The sequence below is a fragment of the Trichechus manatus genome, unplaced genomic scaffold (genome assembly GCF_000243295.1).
Source record: "Trichechus manatus latirostris isolate Lorelei unplaced genomic scaffold, TriManLat1.0 scaffold00135, whole genome shotgun sequence".
In the NCBI taxonomy this organism is placed as follows: domain Eukaryota; kingdom Metazoa; phylum Chordata; class Mammalia; order Sirenia; family Trichechidae; genus Trichechus; species Trichechus manatus.
The window spans coordinates 7215724-7228676 of NW_004444071.1; the positions used below are offsets into that span (position 1 = coordinate 7215724).

The following is a 12953-nucleotide window of genomic DNA, read 5'->3' on the forward strand; positions in this document are numbered from 1 at the left end:
TGAAGAAGGACATCATGATTGATAAAGTAGAGGGTCAGCGAAAAAGAGGAAGACCCTCATGGAGATGGATTGACACAGTGGCTGCAACAGTGGGCTCAAGCATAACAACAATTGTGAAGACGGTGCAGGACCTGGCATTGTTTTGTTCTGTTGTCCATGAGGTCACTATGAGTCGGAACTAACTCGATGCTCAATGGCACCTAATAACAACAACAACAATGAAAAATACATATTTTATATATATCATATATATATAATATCCACCACTCATCTGTCAGTTTGTCATACTGTCATGGCTTGCTGTTATGCTGAAAGCTATGCTACGGTTATTTCAGATACCAGCAGGGTCACCCATGGTGGAAGGATTTCAGCAGAGCTTTCTGACTAAGATGGACTGGGAAGAAAGACCGGGCGATCTGCTTCTGAAAAAATTGGCCAGTGGAAACCTTATGAATAATAGCAGTGGAACATTGTCTGATATAGTGCTGGAAGATGAGCCCTGCAGGTTGGAAGGCACTCAGAATACGACTAGGGAAGAGTTGCCTCCTCAAAGTAGTCGACCTTAATGACGTGGGTGGAGTCAAGCTTTCAGAACCTTCATTTGCTGATGTGGCATGACTTAAAATGAGAAGAGACAGCTGCAAACATCATTAATAATAGGAACATGAAGTGTACAAACTATGAATCAGGGAAAATTGGAAGTCATCAAAAATAAAATGGAACCCATAAAGATCGGTATCCTAGGCGTTAGTATGCTGAAATTGACTGGTATTGGTCATTTTGAATTGGACAATCATATGGTCTACTATGCCATGACAAATTGAAGAGGAATGGCATCACATTCATCGTCAAAAAGAATATTTCAAGATCCATCCTGAAGTACAAACCTGTCAGTGATAGGATAATATCCATATGCCTACAAGGAAAACCAGTTTATACAACTATTATTCAAATGTATGCGCCACCAACTAATGCCAAAGATAAAGAAACTGAAGATTTTTACCAACTTCTGCAGTCTGAAATTGATGAAACACGCAGTCAAGATGCGTTGATACTTACCAGTAATTAGACCGTGAAAGTTGAGAAGAAAGAAGAAAGATCAGTAGTTGGAAAATACAGCTGTGGTGACAGAAACAACTCTGGAGATTGCATGATAGAATTTTGTAAGACCAACGACTTATTCATTGCAAATACCGTTTTTCAACAACATAAACAATGACAATACAGGTGAACCTTGCAAGATGAAATACACAGGAATCAAGTCAACTACCCCTGTTGAAAGAGATGATGGAGAAGCTCAGTGTCATCGTCAGAAAAAGGCCAGGGCCAACTGTGGAACAGATCATGAATTGCTCATAGGCAAGTGCAAGTTGAAGCTAAAGAAAATTAGAACCAGTCCATGAGAGCCAAAGCACAACCTTGAGTATATCCCACCTGAATTTAAAGACCATCTCAAAAATAAATTTGCCACATTGAACACTAATTATTGAAGATCAGACAAGTTGTGACATCATACATGAAGAAAGCAAAAGGACAGGAAAAGATAAAAAATCAAAGTGGTATCAGAAGAGATTCTGAAACTTGCTCCTGAACATGGAGTAGGTAAAGTGAAAGAAAGAAATGATGAAGTAAAAGAGCTGAACAGAAGATTTAAAGGGTGGCTCAAGAAGACAAAGTATTATAATAAAATGTGCAAATACCTGGAGTCAGAAAACCAAAAGGGAAGAATACGCTCAACATTTCTCAAACTGAAAGAACTGAAGACAAAATTCAAGCATTCAAGTTGCAATATTGAAGAATTCTATGGGCAAAGTATTGAATGATGCAGGCAGCATTAAAAGAAGACGGCACAGAGTCACGGTACCAAAAAGAATTGGCTGACGTTCAACCATTTCAGGAGGTAGCATATGTCAGGAACCAATGGTACTGAAGGAACAAGTCAAAGCTGCAGTAAAGTCATTGGTGAAAAGCAAGGCTCCAAGAATTGATGGAAATACCAATTGAAATGTTTCAACAAACAGATGCAGTGCTGGAAGTGCTCGCTTGTCTATGCCAAGAAATTTGGAAAACAGCTACCTGGCCATTGGAGAGGAAGAGACCCATATTCGTGCTCATTCCAAAGAAAGGTGATCCAGTGGAATGCAGAGATTATCGAACAACATCATTAATATCACATCCAAGTAAAATTATGCTGAAGAAAATTCAAAAACAGTTGCAGTAGTATTTTGATAGGGAACTGCCAGAAATTCAAACCAGGTTCAGAAGAGGATGTGGAACAAGGGCTATCATTGCTTGCTGTCAGGTGGATCTTGGCTGAAAGCAGAGAATACTGGGAAGAATGGGAATTCCAAAACACTTAATTGTGCTCATGCAGAGCTTGTACATATACCAAGAAGCAGTCATTCAGATTAAACAAGGGGATACTGCGTGGTTTAAAATTAGGAAAGGTATGCGTCAGGGTTGTATCCTTTCACCATAAATTTTCAATCTATATGCTGAACAATTATATGAGAAGCTAGACTATTATAAAGAAGAACACAGCATCAGGATTGGAGAGAGACTCATTAACAACTTGCAGTATGCAGGTGATGCAGCCTTGCTTGCTCAAAGTGAAGAGGACTTGAAGCTCTTGCTAATGAAGATCAAAACCTACAGCCTTCAGTATGAATTACATCTTATCATAAAGCAAACAAAAAATCCTCATAACTCACCAATAAGCAACATCATGATAAAAAGAGAAAAAATTGAAGTTGTCAAGGATTTCATTTTACTTGGATGCACAATCAACGCCCATATGGAAGCAGCAGTCAAGATATCAGAGGATGTATTGCATTGGGCAAATCTATTGCAGAAGACCTCTCGAAGTGTTAAAAAACAAAGATGTCACCTTGAGGACTAAGGTCCACCTGACCGAAGCTGTAGTTGTAGTATTTTCAGTCACCTCATTTGCATGCAACCACTGGACAATTAATAAGGAAGACTGAAAGAAGAATTGATGCCTATGAATTATGATGTTGGCGAAGAACATTGAATATACTATGGACTGCCAGAAGGACAAACAAATCTGTCTTGGAATAAGTACAGCCAGAATGTTCCTTAGAAGCAAGGATGGTGAAACTTCATCTCATGTACTTTGGACATGTTATCAGGAGGTACCAGTCCGTGAAGAAGGACATCATGCTTGGTAAAGTAGAGGATCAGTGAAAAAGAGGAAGACCCTCAAGGAGATGGATTGACACAGTGGCTGCAACAGTGAGCTCAAACATAGCAACGATTTTGAGGCTGACACAGGACTGGGCAGTATTTCGTTCTGTTGTACATAGGGTTACTATGAGTTGGAACCAACTCAGCAGCACCTAGCAACTACAAAAACTTACATATATAAGTTTTTATATATATATGTATATAAACCCATTTTCATTGAGTTGATTCCAACTCATAGCAACCCTATAGGATGCAATAGAAGTGTCCCATAGGGTTTCCTAGGCTGTAATCTCTAAGAAAGCAGACTACCACATCTTTCTCCCATGAAGCAGCTTGTGGGTTAGCAGCTGAGCACCTAAACACTGTGCCACCAGGGCTTCATATATAATACATTGTTGTTAGTTTCCATTGAGTCAATTCCAGCTAATGATGACTGCATGTGTGCAGAGTAGAACTGCTTCATAGAGTTTTCAAGGCTGTGACCTTTTAGAAGCAGATAACCAGAGCCAGGCATGTCTTCCGAGGTGCTTCTGAAAATGTATATACATATATAATAATATAAAAATAAAAAATATAGATATATATTATTGTATACATACAGATAAATATGTCTATAAATACATTGTCATATATATTTTATATACTTCTTATATATTGTTTATATATTATTATAAACATGTATAACTTTTAAACTTAAAGATTATTATTCTTTTGTCTAATGTGAGATTTTGAAAACAAAGCTAAACTGTGATTATTTTTCCTTGTAGATGTCCCTAACAACTATATATCATCATAAAACAGTACTAACTTTCCTTCTTTAGTTATATTTACATGTTACTTATGGTAATTGTGGTAACCTATCCATTCTTAACAAAAAATGGCCAAGTGTGATCATTTAGGCTATTTTGAACCTACCCACCTAGTAATAATAAATTAAACAATTTGTTAATCATTTTTAATATTGTCAAATGGAGTTGAATGTAGGAATTTTATTCTGTGGTTTCAGATCATTGCATTGCTAATGGTAGCATTGAACCATCCAAATTGGAAATATATATAAAGAGAAATGTGGAAGTTTATCCATGCTATGATCAAGAAATACTCAATTGTGCCTTAAAATATTATAAGTAATTGTATAGTCAACTTAAAAAAAAGGTCCCTTCAGAATTTGCTTCAAGGGGATTTAGGTGCTGTGTCCTCCTTGTTAGTACCATTGCTGAGGGCCTCTAGGATTTTGTGTGGCCAACTTACCAAATCAACCATCTCCTCTTTTCCAGGATTGATGAGTCTCTGTGGCAGACCTTAGACCTCACAGGTAAAAGTCTGCACCCAGATGTGATTGTTCGGTTGCTGTCTCGAGGGGTCATTGCCTTCCGCTGCCCACGGTCATTTATGGACCAACCATTAGTTGAAAATTTCAGGTAAAAAAAAAAAAAACTCCAGAGAAAAACTATTTCTAAATCTTGAGATGGAAAAACAGCTCAAAACTTCTTGGTTACATTTCCAACCTTATAACCTATGGCAAATCTTCTGTAGAATTTGGGATATCAATCGCGTATCTTGATATGTAGCCTTTATGTTGAAACATGGCACAGGTTGCATTGGCATCATTTCCATTTTAACTCAGGGTTTACTGTTCCCAGGGTCAAAGATGCGCATATTTAGCTTCTCCAGTTGGGTTCTTAGCAGACAGAGACCAAGAATATTCACCGGCAGACATAAGGCTGCCCCTTTATTTCCCCACTCCCCTTTTCTGATAAATAAAAGAGTGTATGAGCTTTATACCAGTTTTATGATCCTATTGTGGATAAATTTGCAGCCTGAAAAAAAATGCCTTATTTGTTTGTTTTATAGAATAGTTCGAAAAGCGATCCTAAATAGCGTGTATTTCTAGATTACTGATAGTTTTGCAATGTGGTTTAGTACCGTCTCATACTTGAGAACAGTAACTAGAAACTAAGCAGGAAAATAAGCTAAAAACAACAGTACTAAGAATTAAGCATATGTGTTCTGACACTAGTATTTTCCCTTCTTTCCTTAGTCAGATGGTGGCATTCCTCTCCCACTTGGTTTTTATCCTACTCCCGTGGCGGCACCTTCTCCGTCTCCTTCACACGTGTGCTTTCCTTTGTTCACTCCAAGGTCTGTCCCTGGCTGCCTTCTCTTCTTGATTCATATACTGTTCTTGGGCAGGGTGTGTGCTGACACCCACATTAATGCCCTCCACAACGAAACAAAACCCACTGCCATCGAGTCGATTCTGACCTATAGCAACCCTGTAGGACAGAGTAGAACTGCCCACAGGGTTTCCAAGGCTCTAAATCTTTATGGAAGCAGACTGCCACGTCTTTTCCCACAGAGCAGCTGGTGGGTTTGAACTGCCGACTTTTTGGTTAGCAGCCAAGTGTTTAACCACTACACCACCAGGTCGCCTAAATTAACGCCCAGGACTCTCAAATACTCATCTCTAGTTCAAGTCTGTCTTTCAAACAAAGTCCTGTTTCTAATTACCTAAAAACTTCTGTACCTGAATTTACTCCAAGTACCTCAATATTAAACCACAAAAAACAGTTGCTGGTGAGTCAGTTCTGACTGATGGCAAACTCGTGTGTCAGAGTAGAACTGTGCTCCATAGGGTTTTCAAAGGCTGATTTTTCAGAAGTAGATCACCAGCCTCTGGGTGGACTTGAACTTCTAGCCCTTTCACTTAGCAGCCAAGAGAATTAACTATTTGTACCACCCCCAGAATCCATATTAGCATATCTAAAATTAAGCACAGCCTGCCTTTGAAACTTGTTCTTCCACTGTTTTCCATGTTTTAGTAAATGCTGCTGCCATGCACGCTTTCACTCTCACCAGAAACCAGGAGGCCTCATAGGCTTACTCTCTTCATCACCTACCATCCAGCTCACTCTCATGACACCCTCTAATTAATTTTCTAAGGGGACTGTATTGGCGACAGTATCTGTACTCAACTAAAGTCTTCTTGAACTGTGAAATGAATGAGGATGGGAATTAGCTGGTAGGAATTTGCTTTGTGACCAAAACTATAACTAATACTCAAAATGTGTAATTCGGGTCATGTTTGTTACTGGCTGCTCATTTGGGGAGAAGGGAGTGGATTTGATCTGGATGTATTTGTGCGAGCCGCCTTATGAAGTCTCTTTTTCTGTTCTGTGTTCAGCACTTTTCGTGTCCAGCACATGGATCTGTCAAACTCTGTAATAAATGTGTCTACCCTCCATGACATTCTGTCTCAGTGCTCCAAGCTGCAGAATCTAAGTCTGGAAGGCCTACAGCTTTCAGATCCCATTGTCAGGTAAGTGGTGGCCAGGAAGATGTCACAAAGGAGATTAATTTTGTGTGTGTCAGTTTTGTTTCCTGAATATAACTGGGGTGCCCTTCCATCCCTATCCAGATGGCCACAGAAAATATCCAGTGCTCCATCTTCTGCAAAGCTTCCAGGACTCATCTAGGCAACAACATTTTGAATACTAACTATATGCCAAGCCCTTTACTAGGTTCTAGAGATCAGGGATGAACAAGGCATTGTCCCTGCCTCATTTATGGGAGATACAGATAATTACAGTGCAGTGTGTTTATTAAAAGCATCAGTGAATATGTGGCAATACAAAGGAAGACTTAATTAAATTGAGAGAGGGCAGCTTTTTTAGAGGAAGGGACTCAAGCTGAGTATTGAATATACTCAGGTAGGGCAGTGATAGGGCAAAGGAAGCAGCCTAGGTAAACTGCCTGTGTAGTTCTAAACTCTTAAGGAGTTGGGGATTGCTGGAGCATAGGGTTCAGCTAGGGGAGTGGCAGGAGGTGAGGATAGGCAGAGACCAAATCAGAACGGGCCTCTGTCATGGTGCAAGAAGTGTGGACTCTGTGGTAGGCTATAAAGACAGAAGGGTGGTGAAGGGAATGATTTTGAGAATGAAAGGGACATGCCAGAACTGAAATTTAGAAAATTAACTCTAGGCACTGGAAGATCAGTCAGACGTGGAAGAAACTAGACCAGTTAGGAGAGACTGTTTTGTTCATTCATGTGGTAAACGATGAACCAGATATAAAAATATACGTAAATAATAATAATAGCAGCTAACATTTATTGAGTGCTTCTTATGTGCCAGATACCAAGTTTTTTAAATGTATTATATCATTTAATTCTCACAGTAACCCCATGAACTATATTCTTACTGTGCCTTTTTTTACAGATGTGGAAACTGAGGTACAGAGAGGCTAAATAACTTGTCCAAGGTTATACAGTTAATAAGTGGCAGAACTAAGATTTGAACCTGTCAATATAGTATCACTCCGGAATTCTTGTTCTTAATGGGTCACTAATATAGGACGTTTGGGAATGTAGTGGAGAAGGCAAATTTGAGAGACGATTAATTGAAAGAAGCTGGTGGTGACTTTATAAGTAGAAGTTTGCCTACAAGCCAATTCCAGTTATGGGAGAAATTGAAATAAGTTTATTCCATTCTCTTTTTTTCCCCCTTAAATTTAAAAAGTACATTGACTGGTGTTTCTTGTGCATTTACTCTATGCCAGGCACTGTGCTAAGTCCTTTATTACATTATATCATTTAATCTTCTTAACAACCCTACCAGGAAGGTACTGATATTGCCAATTATCAGATGATGAAATTGAGGCCAAGCACTCTGCCAAGTATCATACAGATAAGTGAGAGGTGGGTTTAAATTTGCTTCTGACTCGGAGGCCTGTGCACTTAACTACTTCACTATTCTCCATTCCTCTGGATGCTTGCTGATCAAATAAGAGTGTCTTATTGGTATTCCTTTGTCATTTTTTTCTTTTTCCAGTAATCTTGCGCAGAACTCAAATTTAGTGCGACTAAACCTTTGTGGGTGTTCTGGATTCTCCGAATCTGCCCTGAAGGCTTTGCTAAGTAGCTGTTCCAGGTAGGAAAGATTTGAGACTTGATTATAGTGCTGTTTTATCAATATACAATTATCTCTCATATCTGTCGTTGTTATTAGTTGCCACCCAGTTATCTCTGACTCATGGTGACCCCATTTGTGCAGAGTAGAACTGCTCCATAGGGTTTTCAAGGCTGTGACCTTTCAGAAGCAGATCACCAGGCCAGTCTTCCAGGGTGTCTCTGGGTGTGTTCGAACCGCCAACCTTTCAGCTAGTAGTCAAGCACTTAACCATTTGTGCCTCCTAGGAGCTCCCACATCTGAAAAGAATTGGGTGGATTTTTTAAGCCATTCCTACCTATCTAAGTTCTTGCAACTCTTTATCCAAAATCCAGGAGCCAAGTAGATTTGGATAATGCAGCAGTACCCTTTGCTCTCAAATTTGTTGTCTAAACTCATGAGCCAGATCAATTTAGATTGCAAAGGATACTTGTGCAGAGATCCCTTTTTTTTTTTTTTTTTTTGTTACTACCAAAAATAAGGAAAATATAGTAGTATGTTTATCAACAGGGTGGTTGAAAGAAATCTGTTTACACTTGACCACACAGGTTTTTTCCCCATGGTATCTATAGACCTAATTTACAGTTTTTAATTAAATTTGGTACATTGCTAATGTAAACCATAAATTTGGGTGACTTCATGGAAAACATCTTTATTATATATAGTAAGGTTAATACATAAAGACTACAAAGTTGCAGATATTACTAAGTGAGGAGAGGTATGGTTTACAGAATACACAATACCGTATCTGTATGAGTTTTGTTTGTTTTTTTAATATCCCTTGGGCTGTGTGGTACAGCATCGTACCTGTGTCTTGTTCATGATTTGTTGAAAGTAGATTGCTTTCGGACAAGAAAATGTTACCAACAAGATAAAACGTATAGCCCTATCTTTAGTCAGTTAATGCCAGAGAGGGGAAACCAAACCAAACCCACTGTCATCGAGTCAATTCCAACTCAGAATGACCCTATAGGACTGAGTAGACCTGCCCCATAGAGTTTCCAAGGAGTGGCTGGTGGATTTGAACTGCCTACCTTTTGGTTAGCAACCAAGCTCTTAACCACTGTGCCACCAGAGCTCCAGAGAGGGGAAGGGAGGCTTAATGTTTGGATGCTGTCTTTGAAGTCCTGGTTGTCTCAGCTGAGGCAAAATAAGATGAAGTGGCTTTTTGCAATGTCCACTGCTCTTTATTAGGAATCCCTAGTATAATCTGTCAATTTATTTCAGACAGCTTGGGTGATTGCTCAGTCTTTGTGATTGTTTGCTATACCTACCCAAGTGGTTTGAGAAAGAAAATACAGAGACTAGCATTTTTACATTCAGTCCTAGAAGGAGATTTGTGCCATCAGGACAGATCAAAGGAGAAGCGAGTACTCCCCTCCACTTCCAGAAGGGGGCAGCATTCACTAAGGCCTCTGCTTAGATCTCCTGGCAATTTTCAGGGACAAACTGGGTCAAGGGAGAGTGTCAAGAAGGGGGAAGGCATTTTCAGGTGAGCAAAGGTAGCTGCTTAGAGAAGCAGGGGCTCTGTGTGTAAAAGGAAAGAAATCTGTAGCTTTGTATATTCACTGCAGTTTTAGGCAGTGCTCTGAGCTGGTCACTCCCTGGCCAGCATGATATAGTGAGACCCCCTCTTTCTTTGTTTTAGGGCCCTCTCTAAGCAGAGAAAAGAGCCCTACTGACACAATGGTTAAGCGCTCAGCTGCTAACCAAAAGGTCAACGGTTCAAACCCCCCAGCCACTCTGGGGAAAAGACCTGGCAGTCTGTTTCCGTAAAGATTACAGCCTAGGAAATCCTATGGGGCAGTTCTACTCTGTCCCATAGGGTCGCTATGATTCAGGATCAACTGGACGGCACACAAGAGCAGCTAAGCAGAGAATCATTCTCCGGAGAACTCTTTTCCATGCGGTGCTTTCATACTTTCCTGTCACCCATCTTCTGTACAGGTTGAATGAGCTGAACCTCTCCTGGTGTTTTGACTTCACTGAAAAGCACGTGCAAGTTGCTGTGGCACATGTGTCAGAGACCATCACCCAGCTGAATCTGAGCGGCTACCGAAAGAATCTACAGAAATCAGGTAAGAGCCACGGGGTCTGGTCAGCTGGGGCCTTAACAATAGCAACAACAATAATAATAGATCTGATTTATGGAGCATCTTCTAAGTGCTAGTCTATATAAGTTGTCTCATTTAATCCAGTGCACATTATTCCTATTTTTCAGATGAGGTAACAGCTTATTAGAAGGGTTAGAGAAAGGCAAACAGATAGTAGAGTCGAGTCAAGATTTGAACCTGGGATCTAAAAGTATTCTTTACTTTTATACTTCAAAACAATTTATTTTTAAGCAGGAGACCCTTTTTTTATTAACTAAGTTCTCAGGCAAACCCCTAATACAAAAATAGGTAAATGTAGTATTTGATTAATATAAACAGTGATTCTCAAGTGGGGGCGATTTTGCTGCCCTCCCCCGCACCCGGATAGGACGTTTGACAATGTCTGGAGACGTTTTGTTGTCATGGCTGCAGAGGTGCTACTGGCATCTAGTGGGTAGAGGCCAGGGATGTTGCTAAACATCCTACAATGCACAGGACAGCCGCCTTCATCAAAGAATTAGCCAGCCCAAAATGTCAGTAGTCTTGAGGTTGAGAAACTCTATTTGAAAGCTTTTTCATAAGTTTGAGTTTATAACTTATTAGAAGTTCAATCGAAGAGAACAGCAGAGTCGTTGGGATGAACACAGGTATTTGAAGTTAGGGATAGTGGGTGACAATTACAGTCTTTATAAACCTCAGCATTCAGTTATGCTTTGTTTTATTTGTGTAACATTGAGAAAATCTTGATTTGCAAAGATAAGTGGTTGCAAATGGCAGGAATTTTATAATGAGTCCACCTCGCAACATCAGGCTAACATTCATCCTGTGGTCTTCACATAATCTAGTTAAGTTCACAACACACATAAACCCTTTCTTGGTGTTTTGATGCTGGTGTATTAGCACATTTGAGTGTAGCTGTTTTGTTTTATAGTTTTTTTTTTTAATACTTAAAAAGATTTGAATCAAACATTTGTAGAATGTATCTTCTTAAAATTCAAGTAGTGTTTGAAAACTACTTCTCCAGGACATGATATGTCCTCTTGTAAGTAAGATATAGCAGGCTGTAGAAAATGCTTGGTAGGTTCTCAAGAGTGACCAGGATTTGAACCCTTTGCCCATGCTTGAGACCCCTGCCATTTCCAAATGCCTGCATTTTCAGACAATGTGAACATTTTCATGAGAGATCTGTAAAAGCAGCAGTCATGTCTTGATGTGTTACCACCACCCTTCTCTCCGTAATATTCTTGTTCTACTTTTTTTCCTTTAAGGACTAGTTTTAATCTGATTATAGTATTATGTATTTACCCTCAAAAATACAGGAAAACATAAAAACAAATCACCAGTAATCCCACTAACATCAATCTTGCCAGTCTTTTTCTCCTTAAAGTTTTTTTTTTAAAAATGGGATATATTGTACAGAATACTTTTTCTATATCACATCCTTTTCAGTGGCTATATATGGACACATCATTGGAGTCTCTGGGAGATGCAAATGATTAAGCACTCAACTATTAGCTGAAAGGTTAGTGGTTTGAACCCACCCAGAGGTGTTTTGGAAGACAGGCCTGGAGATCTGCTTCTTAAAAACCCTATGGAACAGTTCTACTCTGCACACATGGCGTCACTATGAGTGACTCGACAGTAGCTAACAGCAATAACAACAATAACAGATATAATTTATTCAACTAATCACCTTCTGATGGACATTTAGACTAGTTTTTTTCCTTTTATAAATAACTGATGAACAGAGACGAATCTTTGAATACATTTCTAAAGATGTTAAAAGTGGAATTGCTTGGAAATTTTATCCATTGCTGGTAGGAATGTAAAATGGCACAGCGCTGTGGAAAACAGTTTTGACAGTCTTCAAAAAGTTAAGCATAGAATTACCGTTTTTTTTTTTTCCCATTTCCATCGAGTCAATTCCGACTCATAGTGACCCTATAGGACAGAGTAGAACTGCCCTATAGGGTTTCCAAGGAGTGGCTGGTGGATTTGAACTGCCAGCCTTTTGGTTAGCAAGTGAACGCTTACCAGTTATCATATGACCCAGCAATTCATTCCACTCCTAAGTATACACCCAAAAGAATTGAAAGTAGGCACTTGAACAGATACTTGTACACCAATTTTCATTGCAGCATTATTCGCAATAACCAAAAGGTGGGAACAATCCAAATGTCCATTAACAGAAGAATGAATAAACAAAGTATATATATATGTTATATATATATAATGGCATTTCCACTCTGCCGTAAAGAGAAATGAAGTCCTGATGGGTGCTACAACATGGACGGACCTTGAAAACAGTAAACCAGTTGCCATCGAGTCAGCTCCAACTCATGATGACACCGTGTGAGTCAGAGCAGAACTGTGTTCATAGGGTTTTCAGTGGCAGATTTTTCAGAAGTAGATTGCCAAGCCTTTCTTCTGAGGCACCTCTGGGTAGACTCAAACCTCCAGCCTTTCAGTTAGCAGCTAAGTGCATTAACATTTACACCACCCAGGGACTTCTTGAAAACCTTATGTTGAGTGAAATAAGTCAGACACAAAAGGACAAATATTGCATGAACCCATTTATATGAAATATCTGGAATAAGCAAATGCTTAGGAACCAAAGTTTATTAGTAGTTACCAGGGGTGCTTGGGAGGGGGAAATGGGGAGTTACTGCTTAAGGGGTACTAAGTGTCTTTTAAGGGTGATGAAACAATT

The 12953-nt window shown here is 39.4% G+C and overlaps 1 protein-coding gene across 1 annotated transcript in view; it reads left to right on the plus strand.

Moving 5' to 3' along the window:
* Positions 1 to 12953, plus strand: part of SKP2 (S-phase kinase associated protein 2) — a 53114-nt gene that overhangs the window by 26242 nt on the left and 13919 nt on the right. Inside the window, exons 4-7 of the mRNA XM_004385248.2 lie at positions 4482 to 4625; positions 6389 to 6523; positions 8034 to 8132; positions 10098 to 10228. Coding sequence (XP_004385305.1) covers positions 4482 to 4625; positions 6389 to 6523; positions 8034 to 8132; positions 10098 to 10228 — 509 coding nt within the window. The remainder of the gene's footprint in view (positions 1 to 4481; positions 4626 to 6388; positions 6524 to 8033; positions 8133 to 10097; positions 10229 to 12953) is intronic.